This window comes from Eleutherodactylus coqui, chromosome 1 (genome assembly GCF_035609145.1).
Source record: "Eleutherodactylus coqui strain aEleCoq1 chromosome 1, aEleCoq1.hap1, whole genome shotgun sequence".
NCBI lineage: Eukaryota > Metazoa > Chordata > Amphibia > Anura > Eleutherodactylidae > Eleutherodactylus > Eleutherodactylus coqui.
In genome coordinates, this window is record NC_089837.1 from 488,257,816 (window position 1) to 488,276,638 (window position 18,823).

An 18,823-nucleotide genomic window follows, 5' to 3' on the forward strand; every position below is an offset into this window, starting at 1 on the left:
GCACTAACAATTTGTACTGAAAGCAATGGGATCAGTAGTGGCATCAATTTTTCTCCAACTTTGATAGAAAAAGTTGAAGGCAATGGAAATATGTGAACGAGCCCTTAGTCATCATGAACACACCATTACCGGTGACACACTATCGCATTTTGCATCCATAATACGGACGTGCGTCCAGACCGGACAGAAGGTCTCCTGGCCCAAACTCCGAGCATCAAAGCAATTTATGATGCTCAGAGTTTAGGTCATTAGACCCACTGTCACGCCAGGACATATGTCCGTATTACGGACGCAAAATCATGTCTGAGATACAATGGAGTCACCAGCCATAACAACAGCAAATCGTATTGTTGAAAATAATTTCCAAAACCATCTTGCATCACCGGTGAGATCTGAAGAATCACCCATGTAGCCTCGGCCAAAGGGTTCAATGAAGTTCTCCACTGGTTAGTAGCAACCACCATACCATTGGGAGACAAGAACGGGGCCACAGTGATCAGCCAGAAATGGGTTTGTCTATATGCGATTGACTTCGGCATGTTTGTTGTGAGTTATGTAGAGGGAGACAAATTAGGTAATTTACCAGAGTACTTGCTTCTCTCCGCTCCCATGTCATCCAAAATCTAGCTGAGATCAGTCATTTAAATATAGTGAGTGATGTAGATTGTGAAGGATGTGTCACCCACTCGAAGTATAACACTGCATTTCAATCTCCATGAAGAGCTGAATTTTCTTTTCAACAGTAGAATTTTGTAGCATTTATGAACTGGTGCAATCATTTAAAGGGGTCCTTCTGTTGTAAACTATTCATGGCCTATCCTCAGGATAAGTCATCAATAGTAGATTGGTGGGGGTCCATTGCCCGGGACATCCACAGATCATCTGTTTTCCAGAACAGCGTGCTTGTGCACTGAGCTGATTTCTACAGGAGGCAAACAGCTCCATTACTACTGCAGTGGCCAAGCTTGGTATTGCAGGCAAAGTTCTTATTTTTTTGATACCATGCGATACCAAGTCTGGCCACTTCAGTGAGATCAAAGCTATCTGCTTCCTTCAGAATTCAGTACAGTACAGTAATGTGAGCAGCTGATCGGCAGGGGTCCCACATGATGGACCCAAGCAAATCTACAATTATGACCTATTCTAACAGACCATCAATAGATAACATCCAGAAAAACCCCTTTAATATTGGCATGCGGGGTTCATGAACTATCACAAAAATTCTGGATAGATTGGACAGCACAGTAATTAGAGATTTCTTACACAAACAGTGGCACGCCTGTGCACCACTTGTGTGTAGTATTGCAGCTCAACCCCATTCAGAGTTGACTTGCAATACCAGACACAACCCATGGACATAGCATGTCATGCACTGTATAGTAAAACATATACATATACTTATATAATCAAGAGCCTAGAGACCGGTCTCAAGCAATTGGGCCAAAAACACATTTAATTATGTCACAAATATAATAAAAACTTCACATTTAGCCCTACAGTCAGCAAATGAAAAACTTATTATCGTTCTAAATTATAATCATTATCAAATGTTGCTTTTTTCATGTATTTTTAGCATTTATTTCACTCTGTACAGTACCCAATAATTAACTAGAAACCATCAGAAAAGTTGCAGGTATTCATAGTCAGACGTTTTGGATGTTAAAGGGCATTTCCAACCCAGTTAATCATGGCTGAGATGGGAAGACCAGTCATGCTTATACAGGCAGAGCGGCTCGTTCATACAATTCAGTATGCCATGTGGCTTCCATTCACATGAATCGTGTCTCCTTCATTGTGCCAATAGGCTGAGGTCCCTGAAGTTGGACCAAAACAGATTAAATATAGATTGTCTATGGAGAACTCTTTTAACAGGGTTATACAAGTTTAAACTCGTGATTGACTATCCTCAGGATTAGCCATCAACAGTAGGTTGGTGGGGGTCCGCTGCCTGGGACCCCTGCGGATCAGCTGTTCACCAGCTCAGTGCACTACTGCATAGAGGTGATGTGTGCAGGAAGCAGACAGCTCCGTTCCCAATGTAGTGTCCTGGTATCAAACTAAGGGCTCGTTTACATGAGCGACGTTCTTGTGTGAGTTTGGTGTAATTCGCCCAAAACATGCACAAAAATGAAATCCATTCTTTTGAATGGATCCAGTCATACAAGCAATTCTTCCCTCACTTCCATTGCAGGGAACAAAAATTGCAGGATGTTCCATCTCTGGGCATTCCTTCAGAACGTCTCACCCATTGTCTTCAACGGGAGCTTAAAAGCCACTGCATGGCACTCGCATGCTGTTTGATGTGCATGCAAGTGCGATGTATCCCATTGAAGTCAATGGGAAACACTTACAATCCTAACACGTGCGTGAAACAAGCATGTGATGATGTGATAATAAAAAACGCATCGCCATGAAAATCACACATTGGCAAGCGCAATGTAGGGCTGAGATCCTTGGCCCGATATCACGCTTGCCTGTGTGAATCAGAGCTTTGCCTGTAATACCGAGCCTGGCCTCTAGAGTGGGAACAGCTGTCTACTTCCTGCAAAAATCATCATCATGCACAAATGCACCAGCTCAGCAAACAGCTGACTAGTGGGGTCTCTGATGGTGAACTACCGCCGATCTACTATTGATGGTCAACCCCTTTAATCTCAGATAAACCCTTTAATTCTGGGTTTCTATACAGAATTTGGAAATAAATTTTAAAGAACCTTGAGACAAATTTTATTAAACATGTTTTTATACAAAATATAAATTACTAATGTTGACAATGACTAAAATGCTAATAACTAGAGATGAGCGAACACGTTCGGCTCCGCCCCTTTTTCGCCCGAACACCGAACTTTGCGAACACTTCAGTGTTCGGGCGAAAAAGTTCGGGGGCCGCCGTGGCAGCGCGGGGGGGTGCGGCGGGGAGTGGGGGGGAGAGGGAGAGAGAGAGGGCTCCCCCCTGTTCCCCGCTACTGCCGCCCGCGCCGCCGCGCATCTCCCCGCCCCCCGGCGGCACCCGGACACTTACGCGCGAACACTGCAGTGTTCGGCAAAGCCGGTGTCCGGGTGCGGATGTGTCCGTAACGGACACGTTCGCTCATCCCTACTAATAACTGCTAAAACATAAAAAAAAAAGAATTCCATAAGATAAGCTGAGCTCCTGATTGGCGTTTCCCTTTATATTAGAGAGCCAACCGCGGTTCATTGGCAGTTCTTATTATTGCTATCATTATCCCGAGTGAAGTTACCTGTTCCAGAATATTCTGAAGCCTTTCCACTTCACAGTCTATTACAAACTTATTTTCTTGTCTCCGGTCCAGGTCTTCTAGAAGACGTCTGTAGCTGGCATCATTGAAATTTTCCACACATATTGCACTAACTTGCCAACCGTTTTGCCCGGCCTTCTCCATAATTGCCTGAAGTATGGAGTATCCTAAAAAAAATATATAAAATAGGCAAAACATTACTCAGACTTCATACACATTTCTCGCCAAGTCATTTCAATGACAATTCAATCTGTAAAATACTTCAAGTGAGCAAATGGGGGACATTTTTCATTGGCAATTTTTGATGTTAGTTTTCTGGCAGCTTTTTTTTCCCCTTTTCTGGTTAAAAATGTGACAAATTTATAAAATGTTGCAGAATGTTGATAAACTTGTAGCTTTAACACCTTAAGGGCTTATTCACACGAGCGTATATCGGCCGGCGTTTTCACGGCCGGCCAATATACGCTACCATCTGATGCATTGGATTCTAATGCATCAGATCACACAGATGTATTTCCACAGCGTAAAAGCGCCCGGCTGGCCAATATAGCGGCAGGTACTTTTACGCAGGGTAGAAAAGTTAGTTATGGAACTATCTTTCTGCCCACACTATGGCAGTGGCTGCATAGACTCCTATGGAAGCCAATGACAGCGGCCGGAGAAGGGAGGTAGGAGGGAGTTTAGCAGCGTGACTGCTAAACTGCCTCCCCCTTCTCTCCTCCTCTCTCCTCCCATCTGGCTGTTTGCAATGGGAGGCAGTGGGGCGGAGCTAAGCTGCTGCCCCATCCCTCCTACTCCCATTGCAAACAGCCCGAGGAGAGAGAAGTTGAGCCGGCGAGGGGGAGGGAAGAGGGAGACAGCTTAGCGGAGCTAAACTGTCTCCCCACTCCCAATGGCATTGCAGCCTCGGCTTATATATGCGCAGGGACCGTGCCATCTGAATGGGCGCACAAACGTTTGATTTGTGCGCTCTTTCATGCGTTTTTACATCGCCGGCGGGCAAGCGTCTGTGTCAGTAAGCCCTAAGGATGCATTAGTTTGATAAATCGGACTTTTACAGATGCAGCGATATCAAATATGTTTTTGGATTTTTTTAACATTTTTTTATTATAAATATGGGAAAAGTTTTTTTTAAAAAAAACTTTTACTATCTTTTATTTTTTTTTCTAGAAATTATGAATACTTTTTAAACTAATTTTTACATTATTGTTGAGTCTGCATAGGGGACCTGAACCTACGATCATTTAATCATTTATAGAATATAATGCAATACCATAGTATTGCATCATACCACTTTTTGGTAATCGAAAATAATCTAATAAGAATGCTACACAATATCTAGTCAATCCTGCAATGCAGATAATATTAAAACTGGTGGTGATTTCAAATCTCGAGTATTTAGCCAACTGGGAAACACCTTCAGCGGGGGCATCTGATGGGCCCTGTGCAATCACAGGCGCAACCATAGAGATCACACACTCTTAGGGCTTCTTCACAGGACCGTGTTTGCACACGCAAATTTATGTGCGCTAAACACAGAGAATAGAGCCCATTGATTTCAATGGGTTCGTTCTCATGAGCACATTTAGGTCCTGCTCTATTTTCCTTGCCTATGGCAAGTTCGAAAATACGCAAGGCGAAGGGTGTGACACTGCGCAAAATACAGGAAAATGAACATAGCCTCTAATTGGCTGCGGCAGTCACCTGACTTCCAGTGAGATCAGCTATCACATCAATCACAGGGATCAGAGCGGGGCAGCGGCAAAGGAGTAAGTAATGCTCAGTTTGTTACTTTACAACTGTCAGCCCTATTGAAGGGATGTTGCCTGGTAACTGGACAACCCTTTAAGTCCGAACGCAGGCCACATTAGTTGTTTCTGAACATTACTAAGCAAGTACACCCTAAAGCTACTCAAGCAAATGGCATTCAAGATCCCCAAGGCTATGATCATACAATGGATTATTAAAAGTACAGATGAGCACAGTGCAGGTATGCCTTAGTACATGGCATGTCGCCCTTGGGTACACATGCCATAGCTTAGAAAGCTAGGCACTAGAGGATTCTCCAGGTGAGCCAGATGGGCCCAGACTGTATACTCCTCAAAGACCCATCAGAAATGCTCCACTGCAACATCTTCTTGCAGGCTTAGCTAGCTGAATTAATAAACAGAGCCACCAATCAGCAGAACTGCCAGCATGACCACATCTACAGTGTAATAATGCTCCGTTTCTGCTTTTCCCTAATGACTTTCCAATTGCGTTAACCTGAGCCAAATTAATTAATGCACGTTAAAGAAATGCTATTAAAATAATTAATTCAAACCAACTTACTGCACTTGTATTATCAAGGGAAATCCCAAGCCCAGTATTAACACACAGTATGAATAGCATTACCTTGGATAACTCAGGGACAGGAGGAGAGGTAGAAAAAAGATTCCTTACTGAAAATAAAGAGTGATTTAAAGGCTACCTTATAAGAGACCCCATCTACTAGCATGTTGGACCCCCTTTGGCCTTCAGAACTGCAGCAATTCGTCCTGGCATAGACTCTACCAGGTGTTGAAATTGTTCTGCAGGAATATTGGCCCATGTGGACAGGAAGCTACTTGTAGCAGCTTCTCTATTCTCTGGCAGGAAGGGTTCATCGATTCATGCTGCTTGTGCCAAATTCGGACCCTTTCATCTGACCAGGCAATGTCTTTCCATTGCTTAGCAATCCAGATATTGTGCTCTTTATCTCAATGCGGTCTCGCCTTTCTGTTCCTCTTAGACAGCAACGGAACTGGTAATTTGTTGTTATACCCATCCATGCTAAAGAGCAATCACTAGTGTATTTGGACATGTTAATTGGAGCACTGCCATTGTAAAAGGCAGTAATTTGATTGAAAAAGTTATGTAACCTCACCTTCCAATCCCCTGTCTCCCACCAGACTAGGGAAGAGAGGTTGCGGCAGGCATCTCTGCAGGCTTAGCTTAGCTAAGCTGTCTCTACCAGTTCTGCTAGCTGTCAGCGGGACAGTAACTAGGGCCAAAGGGAATGTCTGCAGTCACATTATCATAAGAGGGGGGTCCTAGGAGTCTACAGCCACCAGACCTTCCACTAACTTCCATCCAGTTTTCAAACGTACTCCAGCTTGGTAATGGTACCATATCTATGTAGTAAGCTTGCTGCTGGTACGTTATCTATTCACTTGCTTCACTTATCATACTTATATAATAATCTTGTATCTGTTGCCATATGTATTTTGCTGTGGGAGATAAGCCCCAGCCAGAGCTGTTTAGCATTAGAATATTTCCTTCTCAACAACGAAAACCCATGCACTCTTGGACGAAGTTTATGAGAGAATCGGGAGTGATAGCTGTCAGCCTAACAAGTGTTGGCCAACATGTATCTAAAGTAGCAGTTTTAACTTGACTTACCAATTGTAAGCATACCTTATTAACAATGAAACGGGCCCAGCAAAGGTGTGACCTCCTAAACTTGGTAACTAGTTAAGTTGAGGCTGCCCTTATATTTCTCCATCAGTGGCCACTACAAATACAATATTACATGCTGGCCATTCCTTCAATAAAAGTTTGACTGTATAATAGATGGACAGAACAAGAGAGTTAAAGCAACCGTTCCTTTTCGGAACAAAATTCTTTCCCAGAACCAGAATGGGATGGAGGTATATTACATGCAGTTGTTTTTCTCTACCGTCTATCGATCTGCCATTTCTGGGTCCTGTTTTTGGCTGACCAAGATGGCAATGCAATCTTCAGACTACCTATGTAGAGGGGTAGCCCCTCTACACTGTTATCTAACAAGAAGCATTGGTGGGGAGACAGTGCCATCTAGTGGCACCATGTTTTTTTCATTCTTGTATTTTTCTTTCTTTTTTTCTTTGATCTTGCCCTGATTGGTGGGGCGAGGTCACGTGACATGAGAATGTTGCCAAGCAGTGTGTGTCCTCCCAACAGGAGGTGAGCAGTAGAGTAAGTGAAGAGAGAGTATGTACCTCTGAGGCCTGAAATACTCTACAGGCTTTTGTGGAGTCGCGCTGTCAAAAGACGTGCTCGTTTCCCCATTCTCTGTTTCAAGAGGGTGAGTTCCAGTTCCTATGGCTATCTTAGCTGAAGTGGCCTATGGCTGCTGGCGCTTGACCTCATCCAACCAGATACCAGAAAGATTGAAGTGCGTCTGAAAGTCCAGTTCAAGTATTTGAACCGGGTCGGAGCTATGGCTAAGCAATCAACATCAGTCCCTACTGCATGGCATGATATTACATTCCTGAGCACCACATCCGACCCTGTATACCTAATCTGCACAGTGCATTGGTAGTGTTCTCTGATTGGCCAGAGCTGCTCATGTGATTAGCAATAGCCAATCAGAGAGCAAAGTGTTCATTGGGTAGTTAGAAAATTGCTGTGGCCATCTTGGACTGACAAAAGCAGGGCCTAGATTTGGTGGATTGGGGAGGCAGCAGAGAAGAAAAACTGCGTGTAAAATAATCCCATTCTGTCCCAAGACAAAACTTTTTTCCAAAACTGGAATGTCGTTTTAATTAGTAGATGGGGTACTCATATGGGGGGCCTTCCTTTACAACATCCATATTCTCTATTAGCCCATATGGAGAGGGCGATGGGTCTTGGAAAAGTTCTCTAAAACCTGCAACATCTGTGGCCATGGCCTCTGCTCCACCACATTATGGAATGAGAAGCTGGCATAGATATCACCAGCCCCCAGGATCTCCCACACGGCTATTAGAAATACATTAATACAGTTTGCAAACAAAACTGTATTGACTCTCTCGGTATCTTGGAGTTGCGCTGCTGGCTGTCATTTTAGAGCACCATATGCCTTGTGTTATTTTAGTGAAAATCTAACAATTAGCAGCACATTTAGGAAATCCTTTTCTGCAGCAAATTGCCAGATTACAGATTGTGTATGAGTAAATTAATAGCCGGCGCCAATCAGGAACATAGCGCCGTAGATGCTTGAGAATTCTCGGAAGTAATGATCTGATTAGTAAGCAGTGGAACACATTAGTATTGTGTGTGCGGCCTGTTTTCATTGTCTCTTCCTACTGCATCTGTAGTATCATTAGCTTTTAATATTACATTCCGGCCATGGCCTGACTGTTCCGTATTCTAGAAACAAAGTCGGTTTTATACCCTTTAACCATTTACCTACCAGCCAATTATTCGGATTTTGATTATTTTTTTTCATCCCCAAATTCCGAGACATTTGTAATTTTGCCATCAACATTTATTAGGGAAGCAGTTGTATTTTTTAATGACACCATTTCATGTACCATGTAATATATTGGAAAATTCAAAAACATTTTTTAAGCGGGGCGTAATGGAAAAAAAAAAGAAAGCAAATGCGTCATTTTCAGGGGTGTGTGCTTTTATAGAGTTCATAGTATAGAATTAGTCATTTTTGGCCATCCCGCTTCCAAAGAAAAATTAAATAAAAAGCGTTCAAAAAGTTGCCTATGCGAAAATTGGGCCAATAAAAACTACAGCTTGCCTTATAAAAAAAAAAAAAACACCCCCGCACCCCCACAAATCCCCATGGACAGAAAAATAGAAACGTTAAGGGGCTCCGAATATGAATACAAAAAGCATTTTCCTTTTTAATAAATGGGCTTTTAAGTTTTTTAACACATAATAAAAAAATCTACCAGTATAGTAGCGTCATAATCGTACTGACTCTGAGAATGAAGTTAAGATGGCATTTTGACAGCGTTCATTGTGTGAGATAAATAATACAATACTTCGATAATTTGGTTTTTTTCTCACGCGGCAGTGACTATTATGTTTTTTTATTAATAGTTTGATCTTTTTGTAGGGAAAATAAAGTTTTTGAATTCTTAATATTTTTCACTTTTTAAAGTTTCATTAAAATTTTTATTTCACTTCAATGTTACTTTTTTTTCAGTCCCCTTAGGGGACTTGAACTTGCGATCACTTGTTCGCTTCTACAGTACACTGCAATACTTCAGTATTGCAATTTAATGTATTTTTCATCTTCACACTTTAAGCACCTGCTATAGGGGCACTGTTAAAGGCTATTCACACAAAATGCATTTGCACTGCGTATTATGCATGCAAAATGTACGTGGAAAATGTGCAGTGAACGGAACCCACTCACTTTAATGGGTTCATTCACATACACGTTTTTCATTTGCACCAAAAAATACAGCATGTTCTATTTTCGTGCATATTGAGCATGAAAAGCACAGATATTAATCTTACTTGCCCATTGAAATCAATGGAAGCATGCCTGCATGTTTTTGGGGGTTTTTTGCGCATGCATGCCCTGTGTATCTCTGCACGCAAAAGAACCCACGCACATCTCGTTGATTTCATAATGTAGTAAAATATGAACACATACGCAAAAATGCAACTCCCATTGTGCAAGTAAACAGCGCAAATGCGGGAGAAAATAGAATTATGCCCGTGTGAATCCAGCCTTAAACGGAATAAACTAAGTTATGGTGCTTATAGTTTAGATAACGTGGAGTCTATTGAGAGGTGTCTCATACCTACCTGGTTCTACGTTCCTGCGGTGCCTCCCAGCGAAATTGGCAGGTGCACCCCAACTTGACTCTCATCAGAATTTGATAAGAGGTGATATGGGAATGCACATGCACAGCCTTCTGAAAATAGTGACGCAGGCTGTGTAAAAGCTGATTTCGTCAGGGGACCCTGGAGGAACGGTCGAGCGGGTAAGTACGACCGTCAACTTAGCTATTAGTTCCGTAACTTAGTTTATGGGGTTTATAGTTGATGACAAGTTCCTATTAAATGGTAACTTTCTGATCGACTGCCACCACAACTAGGGGGAGCGCAGAAGGTTCCTGCATTCATTATTGATCTTAATACATAAACATTATAATGCTTCAAAGCTCCCTCTAGTGGTGGCATCAAGTAACCAGAAATGTATAACTCAATGCAGGAAATGTATTTCCTATTTTAAAAAAAAGTTGCATGTCATGTTTGTACTTAAACTTGTACATTTTTTTCAACTTTTTCTAAGTTGTGGAATAGAAGAGTGGGCAGGGTCACATCAACCCAGCCTATTTATTAAAATTAACATTAGAAAATGGAGAAAAAAATGCTCATAATAGAGTTAATTTTCTTGTGGGCAGAAAGCCAAAAAGTTAACAGACTTTATTAAAGGGGGTTTCCTGAAGCTGGAAAAAATTGGCTGAGAGCTGGAGAAGTTGATGCAATAGTCATGGACTGTTCATTGTGTATGTGACGATCACTGGATGGCTGAGAGATTGCGTGCACAATTAAAGGCATGTAACTGCTACAGCAACTCCCTGGACTAGAGTGGTGGGGTCTGGAGTGGCTGTCCTGGATCTGGGAGACATCATATCGGTAAGTACGGTTTATTTTGTAATTCCATACACACCCCAGCCCTGAGTCTTGGAAACCTCTTTACGGGTACTTCCCAATAGGCCAATTCCGCAGTGTTTCAGCCTGTGTGAATACACCCAAAGAGGTAACAATGTTCAACTGCTACTTCATTCAAATTCATTCCAGCTCTGGTTTTGTGGGTGGAAGGAATGTAGGACTTAAAGGTGTTTTGTCATTAAAAAAAGAAAAAATTGATACTTACCTATTCCTTCCCTGTCAGTCTTCTTTCTGCATCTTCTCCTCCCTGATCTGCTCCTGGCTCCTCCAGGCCACGGGTCACCTCACAGCAAGCCGGCCGGATCCTCTTCTTCCAGTTATGCACCAGCTTTCTTCTTCCTGAAGGTCAATGTAGGCTACGTCACTAGGGACGTAGCGTTCACTGCCTTGAAGGGAGTGACACATGCTATGCCGGGCTATTGTCGAGACTGCACATGCGCGCTGTCTCGCGGCGTTAGTATAGGAACACCTGTGGCAAGACATCGTGCATGCGCAGTTTCGGGAATTAGCCCGGCATAGCATTTGGTGCTCTCTGCTAGGCAGTGAACGCTACGTCCCTAGTGACGTCGCATACATTGCCCTGCAGGAAGGAGAATGCCAACGATGTACATAACATCACCGGAAGAAGAGGTGAGGTGACCCAAGGGGACTGCAAGAGCCAGGAGAAGATCGGTGGGGAGAAGGTGCGGTAAGTAGACTGACTGGGGAGGAATAGGCAAGTATAGATATTTTTTTATGACAGAACCCCTTTAAGATCCTCATTCAAGTGATCTCTGGGACTATCACTATTTTGTGGGACAACTTATTCGAAGAGGCTGTAAACAGGAAAATAATTGATCGCAATAAGCTATCAATAGTAGAACAAGGGCAAAACACAAAGTTTTTCTGCACTGCAAATCTCCTTTTTGAAGATTAAAGCCCCAGTTAATGCCAACCACAACTTCCCCAGCAGACCGCTTACTGTATATCCAGTCCACTTTTTCTCAGCTAATTTATGACCACAGTTTATCATCCTTGTAGTCATAAATTAGCTGATAAAAAGTTCAGGAGAGGAGAGATAAGGGCTGAAAACTAAAGCTGCTTCTAAGTAAAACGATAATCATTAAACAAAAATGGTCTAAACGAGTGAAAATGAGCGATAATCGTTGAGTGTGAACACGACCAGCGATTGAACAATGAACGGTAATTCATTCGCTTATCGTTCATTTCACAGAAGCAGAAAAATCATCATTGGCTCATTCGCTAATTGCTTGGTTTAAACACGGATCATTCGGTCGTTCTCATTCACAACGAACTGAACGATCCTGTTACAAAAGATAAACAATTTATCTCTGTGTTTAAACCGAACTCCCGGGCGAACGAGCGAACTGTGACATCATTTGATCGTTCGCTCCGGCGGACTCTAATCATTCCACTTACAAGCACCCTAAGCCGTCAGTCCAGCCTCACCGACAGATCTGGTGTTGGCCCTTTTACATGGAGCAATAATTATTCAGATTATTGCTGAATCGGGCGAATCTGAAACCTAAATGTTCAATGTAAACGCTGCCAGAGGCTGAATGACGAATGATGACTCCTTCGCTTATCGCTCGTCATTCATTTTAGGCCTCTTTCACATGAGTGTATGAGTTTTTACGGCCGCCCACGCGTGTGAGAAATCGCATTAATCAAGAATAGACGTGATCCTCATAGTCCCGAGCATAATTAGCGTGTTCGCGTCCATTCATACGGGCATATCGCCGCAACGTGGAGTTCCTTCGGTCGGCAGAAATCCTCAGAATGACATCTAATAGCTTCAGTAGCTGAAATAGAGCCAGCTGCCTTCTTTTCCGTGCGTTGGACGCAAGTAAACTCCCCCCTCCTCGCTTTTTTTTCAGCTCCCATAGTCTATGGGAGCTTCCAGTGTTTCTCGTCAACAGATAGCTGAAGATCTATCTTTTCACGCAGCGTGAAAAATCAGTAACCAAAAACGTTTATTTTCGTCCGACATATTTACATGACTAAGTAGCTGCTTAAAATCACGAGTGTGAATAAGGCCTTAGGCCTCAGTCACTCGGGCGCATCGGCGCCCGTGTTACTGCAGGAAGGAGACGGACGTACCTGAAGACGGCCGTCTCTCTGCAGCGCCGGAGGAAAGAACATGTGACCGGCTTCATTGCCGGTCATGTGTTCTTTCAGCAGCGCTGGAGAGAGACGGCCGTCTTCTAACTGACAGTCACACGGGCGCATTGGCGCCGGTGTACGGGTGCCGATGCGCCCGTGTGACTGAGCCCTTAGGCAGACATAAAAACTGAATAACAATTGGCCCGTGTGAACAGGCCGTCATTTAACTACCAACGACGGCCTGTTTACTGTGAACGGAGGCAGGCAGCTGGAAGCGATCTCCAACCTACTCTGCCTCCAATGAGTGAGCAATCATCTCTACTATGTAAAAGTGCAGGAGTGAGTATCGCTGAGATGACTGTGGAGGGCCCAGCAATTGTCCCAATCTGAAGGGGCCCTTAGACTGCAGTTTCTATATACAGTGATATGTAGAAACTGCAGAAGTTAATCAGTGCAACATTTTTAATTAAACCCTATAGTGAATATAATTGTCAGATCAAAATATATGCGTTTATGTGAAAAACTGCCCCCAAATGTGTGCATAGCCTTTAGTATAGTATGGCTACTGGCTCCAAAAGAGAAGCAGGTGTCTCTTCATGTGTCTAAAGTCCAGTTCTCATACAGTAACACGTGGATTATATGTTCATCTACCTAACTGGGTAATCCAGCATGTGGCAAGCCTTGGTTCGCGGTGAGACATTATTACACATTTATCGGTGTCTAATAATTATCTTTCTGTACGCAGGCAGGGGGTCAATGTGGGAAAGATCAGTAATCACACTGGGATTTATAACATTTTCATATACTCCTTATCTAAAGGTTATGACATTTCTACCACTGAGCTTAGAACGAGGCAACGTGACTTCAGTTTTTAAAGGTCTTAGGCCAAACAACAGTTAAAAACACAAAAACAGGTAAAAAATTAAATTCTATTCTTGAGAATACAGCAACATTATTTATAAAGCTTTTATAAAAATCATGGATCCTGACCCTTTTTGAAGGAATACATATTACATATCCATCTATGTATCTGTGAGAGGGGCCCAGTTTAAAGCTTTGGGTATCTGCTTTGGGAGGGTATGAGCCATTGTGGCTCTGAGACCAGAAATGCCAGGCCCAGTTCCCTTAGTGTTACCATAGTGCCCCTGTTCAAAAACTCATACAGTGGCACTAGTGGGAACTCATGTTCAAGTTCCAGCCACACCAGTTTGGGGAAAGGTCATTTATGGAAAAACACCCATTTAGTAGTCTGACACGTAGGGTCCAGGAGCCAACATGGATGCTCACTATCTATATTGTAGTTGTGTATAACTTTTCAAGAGCTCCCGTTTCCGGAGAACAATGATTCTCATAGCCTTTGGCCATTGATTGCATAATTTTTAAGTCCAGGTGATTTGTCAGGTGATTTCAGTCCAGCTGGCAGGTTCACAGGGGAGCAGGCGAGTAGCATAGTCAGGGAAGCCAGAGGTCGGTACACAGGTAGGTACCAGTTCGTGGTACAGAGAAGCAGGCGGGTAGCGTAGTTAGGGAAGCCAGAGGTCGGTACACAGGTAGATATGTCAAATAACTGTATTGAGGAGCAGCAGGTGAGAGAGCTTGACTACTGGCTGGAAGCACAATAATCACTCACTGATGGAGGGCCAGGTTTATATAAACTGTCTAATTAGTGCGGGGTGGAGCAAATCAGGAGCTGGGTTGCAGGAGCAAAAAACTGGGCAACGTTAGGTAGGGGAGCTGTCCAGAGGCTGAATAGCTCACTAGGGAGTTCCCAGGTTCGAAACCTGACACCATTACTCCAACTACCCTGTGGTGAGATCTGGGGTAGCACTTTAAAAATCCCACAGGGTACAAATGCTCCAGAGATGAAGCAAGCATTCATTAGGTTTATTCATCAACAGGAACATACATTAAGGAGGCATGACAGCAGGTAACTAGACAGGCAAGCAGACAAGCAGGTAATGTGTTTTGGGGGAGTAAGCCATAATGCTCCCTTTTTCAAGCCAATAGATATCACATTGTCACAAGGCTAACTCCCCCAAAATGCATTTGTACCCTGTGGGATTTTTGAAGTGTTAACCCAGATTTCTCCATGGGGGAGTTGGAATAGTGAATCCACACTCTTCCTTCCTTATACCTTCTCTGGCTCTGGATTTTCGGAACCGCTCCGATGAACAGATGCTGTACAGTCAAGCAATATGCAGCCAAATACAAGACTGGTGGTGCAAGTATCGAGTCCAAATGTAGAGATCGTTTCTTAGCATGGATGGATTATAGGAGCAGACAACCTGTTTCAGTGCCATTGCTGTCTAGAAACTGGAAGACAATACTCCAGTGGGCAAGAGAGCGCAACAATTGCATCACTGAGCAGTGGAAAAACACTCACCAATTTATGAATGGGTGAGTGACTGCTGCCTCTCATCTGATTGGTCCCGCTGAGCCATGGGTGTGTGAGTGGAATCTGCCTCTGATTGGTCAGGCTGTGACCAATTAGAGGCAGCTTATTCAGCAGGCGGGGATTTTAAATCCCCGGCTGCTGAATACTACTCACAGCTGTTCAGAGCAGTTCAGGAGGACTGCCGCTGGCCGCGTTGAACTCCGTCTGCCGGGACCAGGTGAGTATATATATATTTTTTTATTTTTACACATTTCTGGATGAATTGCAGGGAAGGGCTTATATATTTAAGCTGTATTGCCGGCTCCATTGAATTCAATGGTCAGTGCTCGTTTAATCGAGACGAGTACCGCGTGGTGCTAGTCTCGAGTAACGAGCATCTCGAGCACCCTAATATTCGAACGAGCATCAAGCTCGGACGAGTATGCTCGCTCATCTCTAATCATTAGTAATGATCCATTAAGACATAATCAAGTTTTGAAATTCTACCTATTTTGACTTTTTTAAGCAGTGTGCAACCATCCCTGAGGCTGAAAATCCAAACTAGATATGGGCTGACTTCTAAGTACTATGGGAAGTGCAAAGCGTGTCCTGATTTTCTTTTCTGTTTCATACAACTCTACCTCCATTGTAGTTTTTGACTTTCAATGTTTTCTATTTCTGAACAGAACTTTTTGGGTCTCTGGTTAGTAATTGTAACTATGGCAACTGCATTTAGAAAAAACTGATGTAAATTATTGTTTAAAAAGTTACAAATAAAAGGCAGAACATGTCCTGTAGTGTAGCAACAGCAAATAAATGTTGAATTCTGGTTATCAATTTGTGTTTATATGCTGTAAAGCATAAACCATAAAGTTTATAGCATAGGCGATTTATGGGAATGTAATATATGTAATATATGCTCGCGATTTATGGTAATGTAATATATAGGAGTTTATGGTTAAAAAAGCCCTCTCTGGGAGACCAACGGGTGACAGAAGGAGCTGCATACAGAGCTTTAACAGTTTGCATAGTACTACTATCCTGCCTTATCTAGGCCTCCAGCAATACAATAGAGCTATCATCTGTTGTTGTTGATTTTCCAACCCTCTATATAATAATAATGAAATGACTCTGCTGGACTGTCTCAGTCTACATAGCAAAGCTGAAATATGAGCCTGAGGTAAAAGGAATATCAATCTATTGTGTGAGCTTCAGTGGCTAGTGAAAACGGAAATATTTTGGATAGCTATGTCAAAAATAACACAGACAACAAAGTTTAAGCGATAAGAATAAGAAAACTTGGTTGAAATAATATGCCATTTTGAGTGATAAATTCAATGAAAAAGGGAATCTGACACTGCAAAACTGCTGCAGAAGTGTGTGTGTGTGTGTGGGGGGGGGGGGGGGAGGGGGGGGTGATTTAAATCATACCGTACCTCTGTGTATGCTGTGGTATCAAAAGTTTGTGGAAATCTAAGTAGAAGTGCCCGCACTGCCAGAAGTGCCATGAGGGCAGGACTTCTGCCTAAAGAGTCCTCTGCACCCTTCTGCCCAGCTTTGATTGACAGCCATAGGGCAGTGCCTTAGGTTAGATGGTTAAATAGCACACTGTGTTGAATATTTTTTGCTCCCCCTTCTTAAGGAAAAAAGTATGTATTTTGCACTTACAGGCAGTTTGCCTCTATTCTGCTTGTGTAGAAAACAGCAAGATAGCAGAATATCCATACCAGGGCTGCTCAGTGAATAAATACTGTTCCAGAACTAAGCTCACAACATAAATACAGCACAAGAACCAAGCTCACAACATAAATACAGCACCAGAACCAAGTTCACAACATAAATATAGTACTGTGAAGGATATATATATATATATATATATATATACACAAGGTGAAATGTCTATTTCACTATCTGAGCCAGCAGAATGGAAGGTGTCGGCCACATCCTGTACAGCTAACCGTTATCAGAATATACAGCTTGATAGAAACACACACATAACCTGAGGGCACATTTTTTACCCGCACATAACCCTCAGGCTTCATTTGACAACACACTACTCACTCTACCCCTGCCCCCTCCATAGAACACGGAAAGATGGCACTGGTTTTGCACCTGAAACCCCGTGATGTCGGACATCCATGATGACAGCAACTCACGCAGGATGTAAAAAGACCATATTTGGACCACCCAATCCCATGCTTTGATTTCCAGTCCCGTATTGCTTCCTGCATGCTCATAAAGGGCAATTAACTCTTCATGCTATATAATATGCTATACGCCTACTAATAAGCAGAGTCCAGGAAGACTTTCTACAATGACAGTCTTGTCTCCGTGTGATCTCTTCCATTGTGCGCACAATCTCTGAACATAAATCTGGAAGGGTGCAAACATTCCTATTGATTACACCATGGACCCAAAATAAATCCACAACAGTACCAGAACCAAGCTCACAACATAAATACAGCACCAGAACTAAGCGACTTGTTGCAGGACATAGATCGACTGACAGTGGCACTTCAGAACATCACTGGGGAGAAGGCAGAGCCAGGACGATTAGTGATTAATGTAGCATCACAAGATGGTGCCGCATAACTGGCCAAGTGAAACTAAAAGTGCCACCAGCCTAAATCTACTAGCTGCCCTTCCACAAGTTGGTGGCCAGTGCCCTGTGCAATCATATGGATCACATGTAGCTAAGGCTGTCCACGCTGTAGTGGTCTCTTGATTGGATGCTTCAGAGTAATTTTGAGAATATACAAAAAGTTATGTGCTTTACAACTGCTCCCTGACCCCTACATAGAGTTGCCAGCAGTTTTGCAGTGGCAAAAGTGCTAATAGACTCTCTTAACCCTTTCCAATCCACTGTCTGACCTGTGAAGACATTATGATTTAAGGCTGTACAGCTCAGATGTTGGTAGACGTCTGTCGGGGTTCTCTTACTGTATATTGCCAGCCTCTCTGCTGTCGGAGCCTATCCAACGTGTCGCCTCATGCAGTACTGGCTTTAGCCAGCATATAGCGCTGTTGTATGATTGCAGAAAAAGAGTAAGCCCCCTAGGAAAACCAGGATACAAATTTGGATTGGAAAGGGTTAAACCACTCATCTCCTCTAAGTTATTCCTTCCCAAGATCACATGGTGCGATTCTTGAGAAGGGTTAGGTGTCGCAAACACATCAATATTGCTTAACACTCAGCACTGTGTGGGCAAACAGGTGACTGGTTCTTCAATCATGACCATGCGTCTGCCCACACAGAGCTGTGTTAAGCAATGTTTGACAAAAATCGGCATGACACCATTGCCTCACCCTCCGTCTTCACCCAATCTCGCTCCGTGCAAAGTCTTTAACAAGAGCTTTCAGCAGTGGAAAAGCAAACAATATTTCACATCTGTACGTTGTTCATATGAATCGGCCATCACCAAATAGGCAAAAAAACTGATCATCTTGTTGAAAATCAATCACTGGAGTCGAATGTAACCTTCCCCAACAACATTGGCTGGTACACCGCCTCAGAAGGGTTCCACAGACATCTACCTACCAACAAAAGCCGATACTCGTAACATCCCACCACCAGAAGATTCCTGCTTCTTTAATGTGCCCCTTCGTATATCTAAGCCAAGCCAAGAGCCAAGGTAAAGGAAGAAGCATCTGGATCTTATCTTCTTTTCACTGCACCATC

The 18,823-nt window shown here is 43.1% G+C and overlaps 1 protein-coding gene across 4 annotated transcripts in view; it reads right to left on the minus strand.

Moving 5' to 3' along the window:
* Nucleotides 1–18,823, minus strand: part of GRIA4 (glutamate ionotropic receptor AMPA type subunit 4) — a 396,500-nt gene that overhangs the window by 181,901 nt on the left and 195,776 nt on the right. For all 4 annotated transcript variants that reach the window (XM_066594081.1, XM_066594082.1, XM_066594083.1 and 1 more), the window contains exon 4: nucleotides 3,243–3,427. In XM_066594081.1, the coding sequence (XP_066450178.1) occupies nucleotides 3,243–3,427 (185 nt within the window). The remainder of the gene's footprint in view (nucleotides 1–3,242; nucleotides 3,428–18,823) is intronic.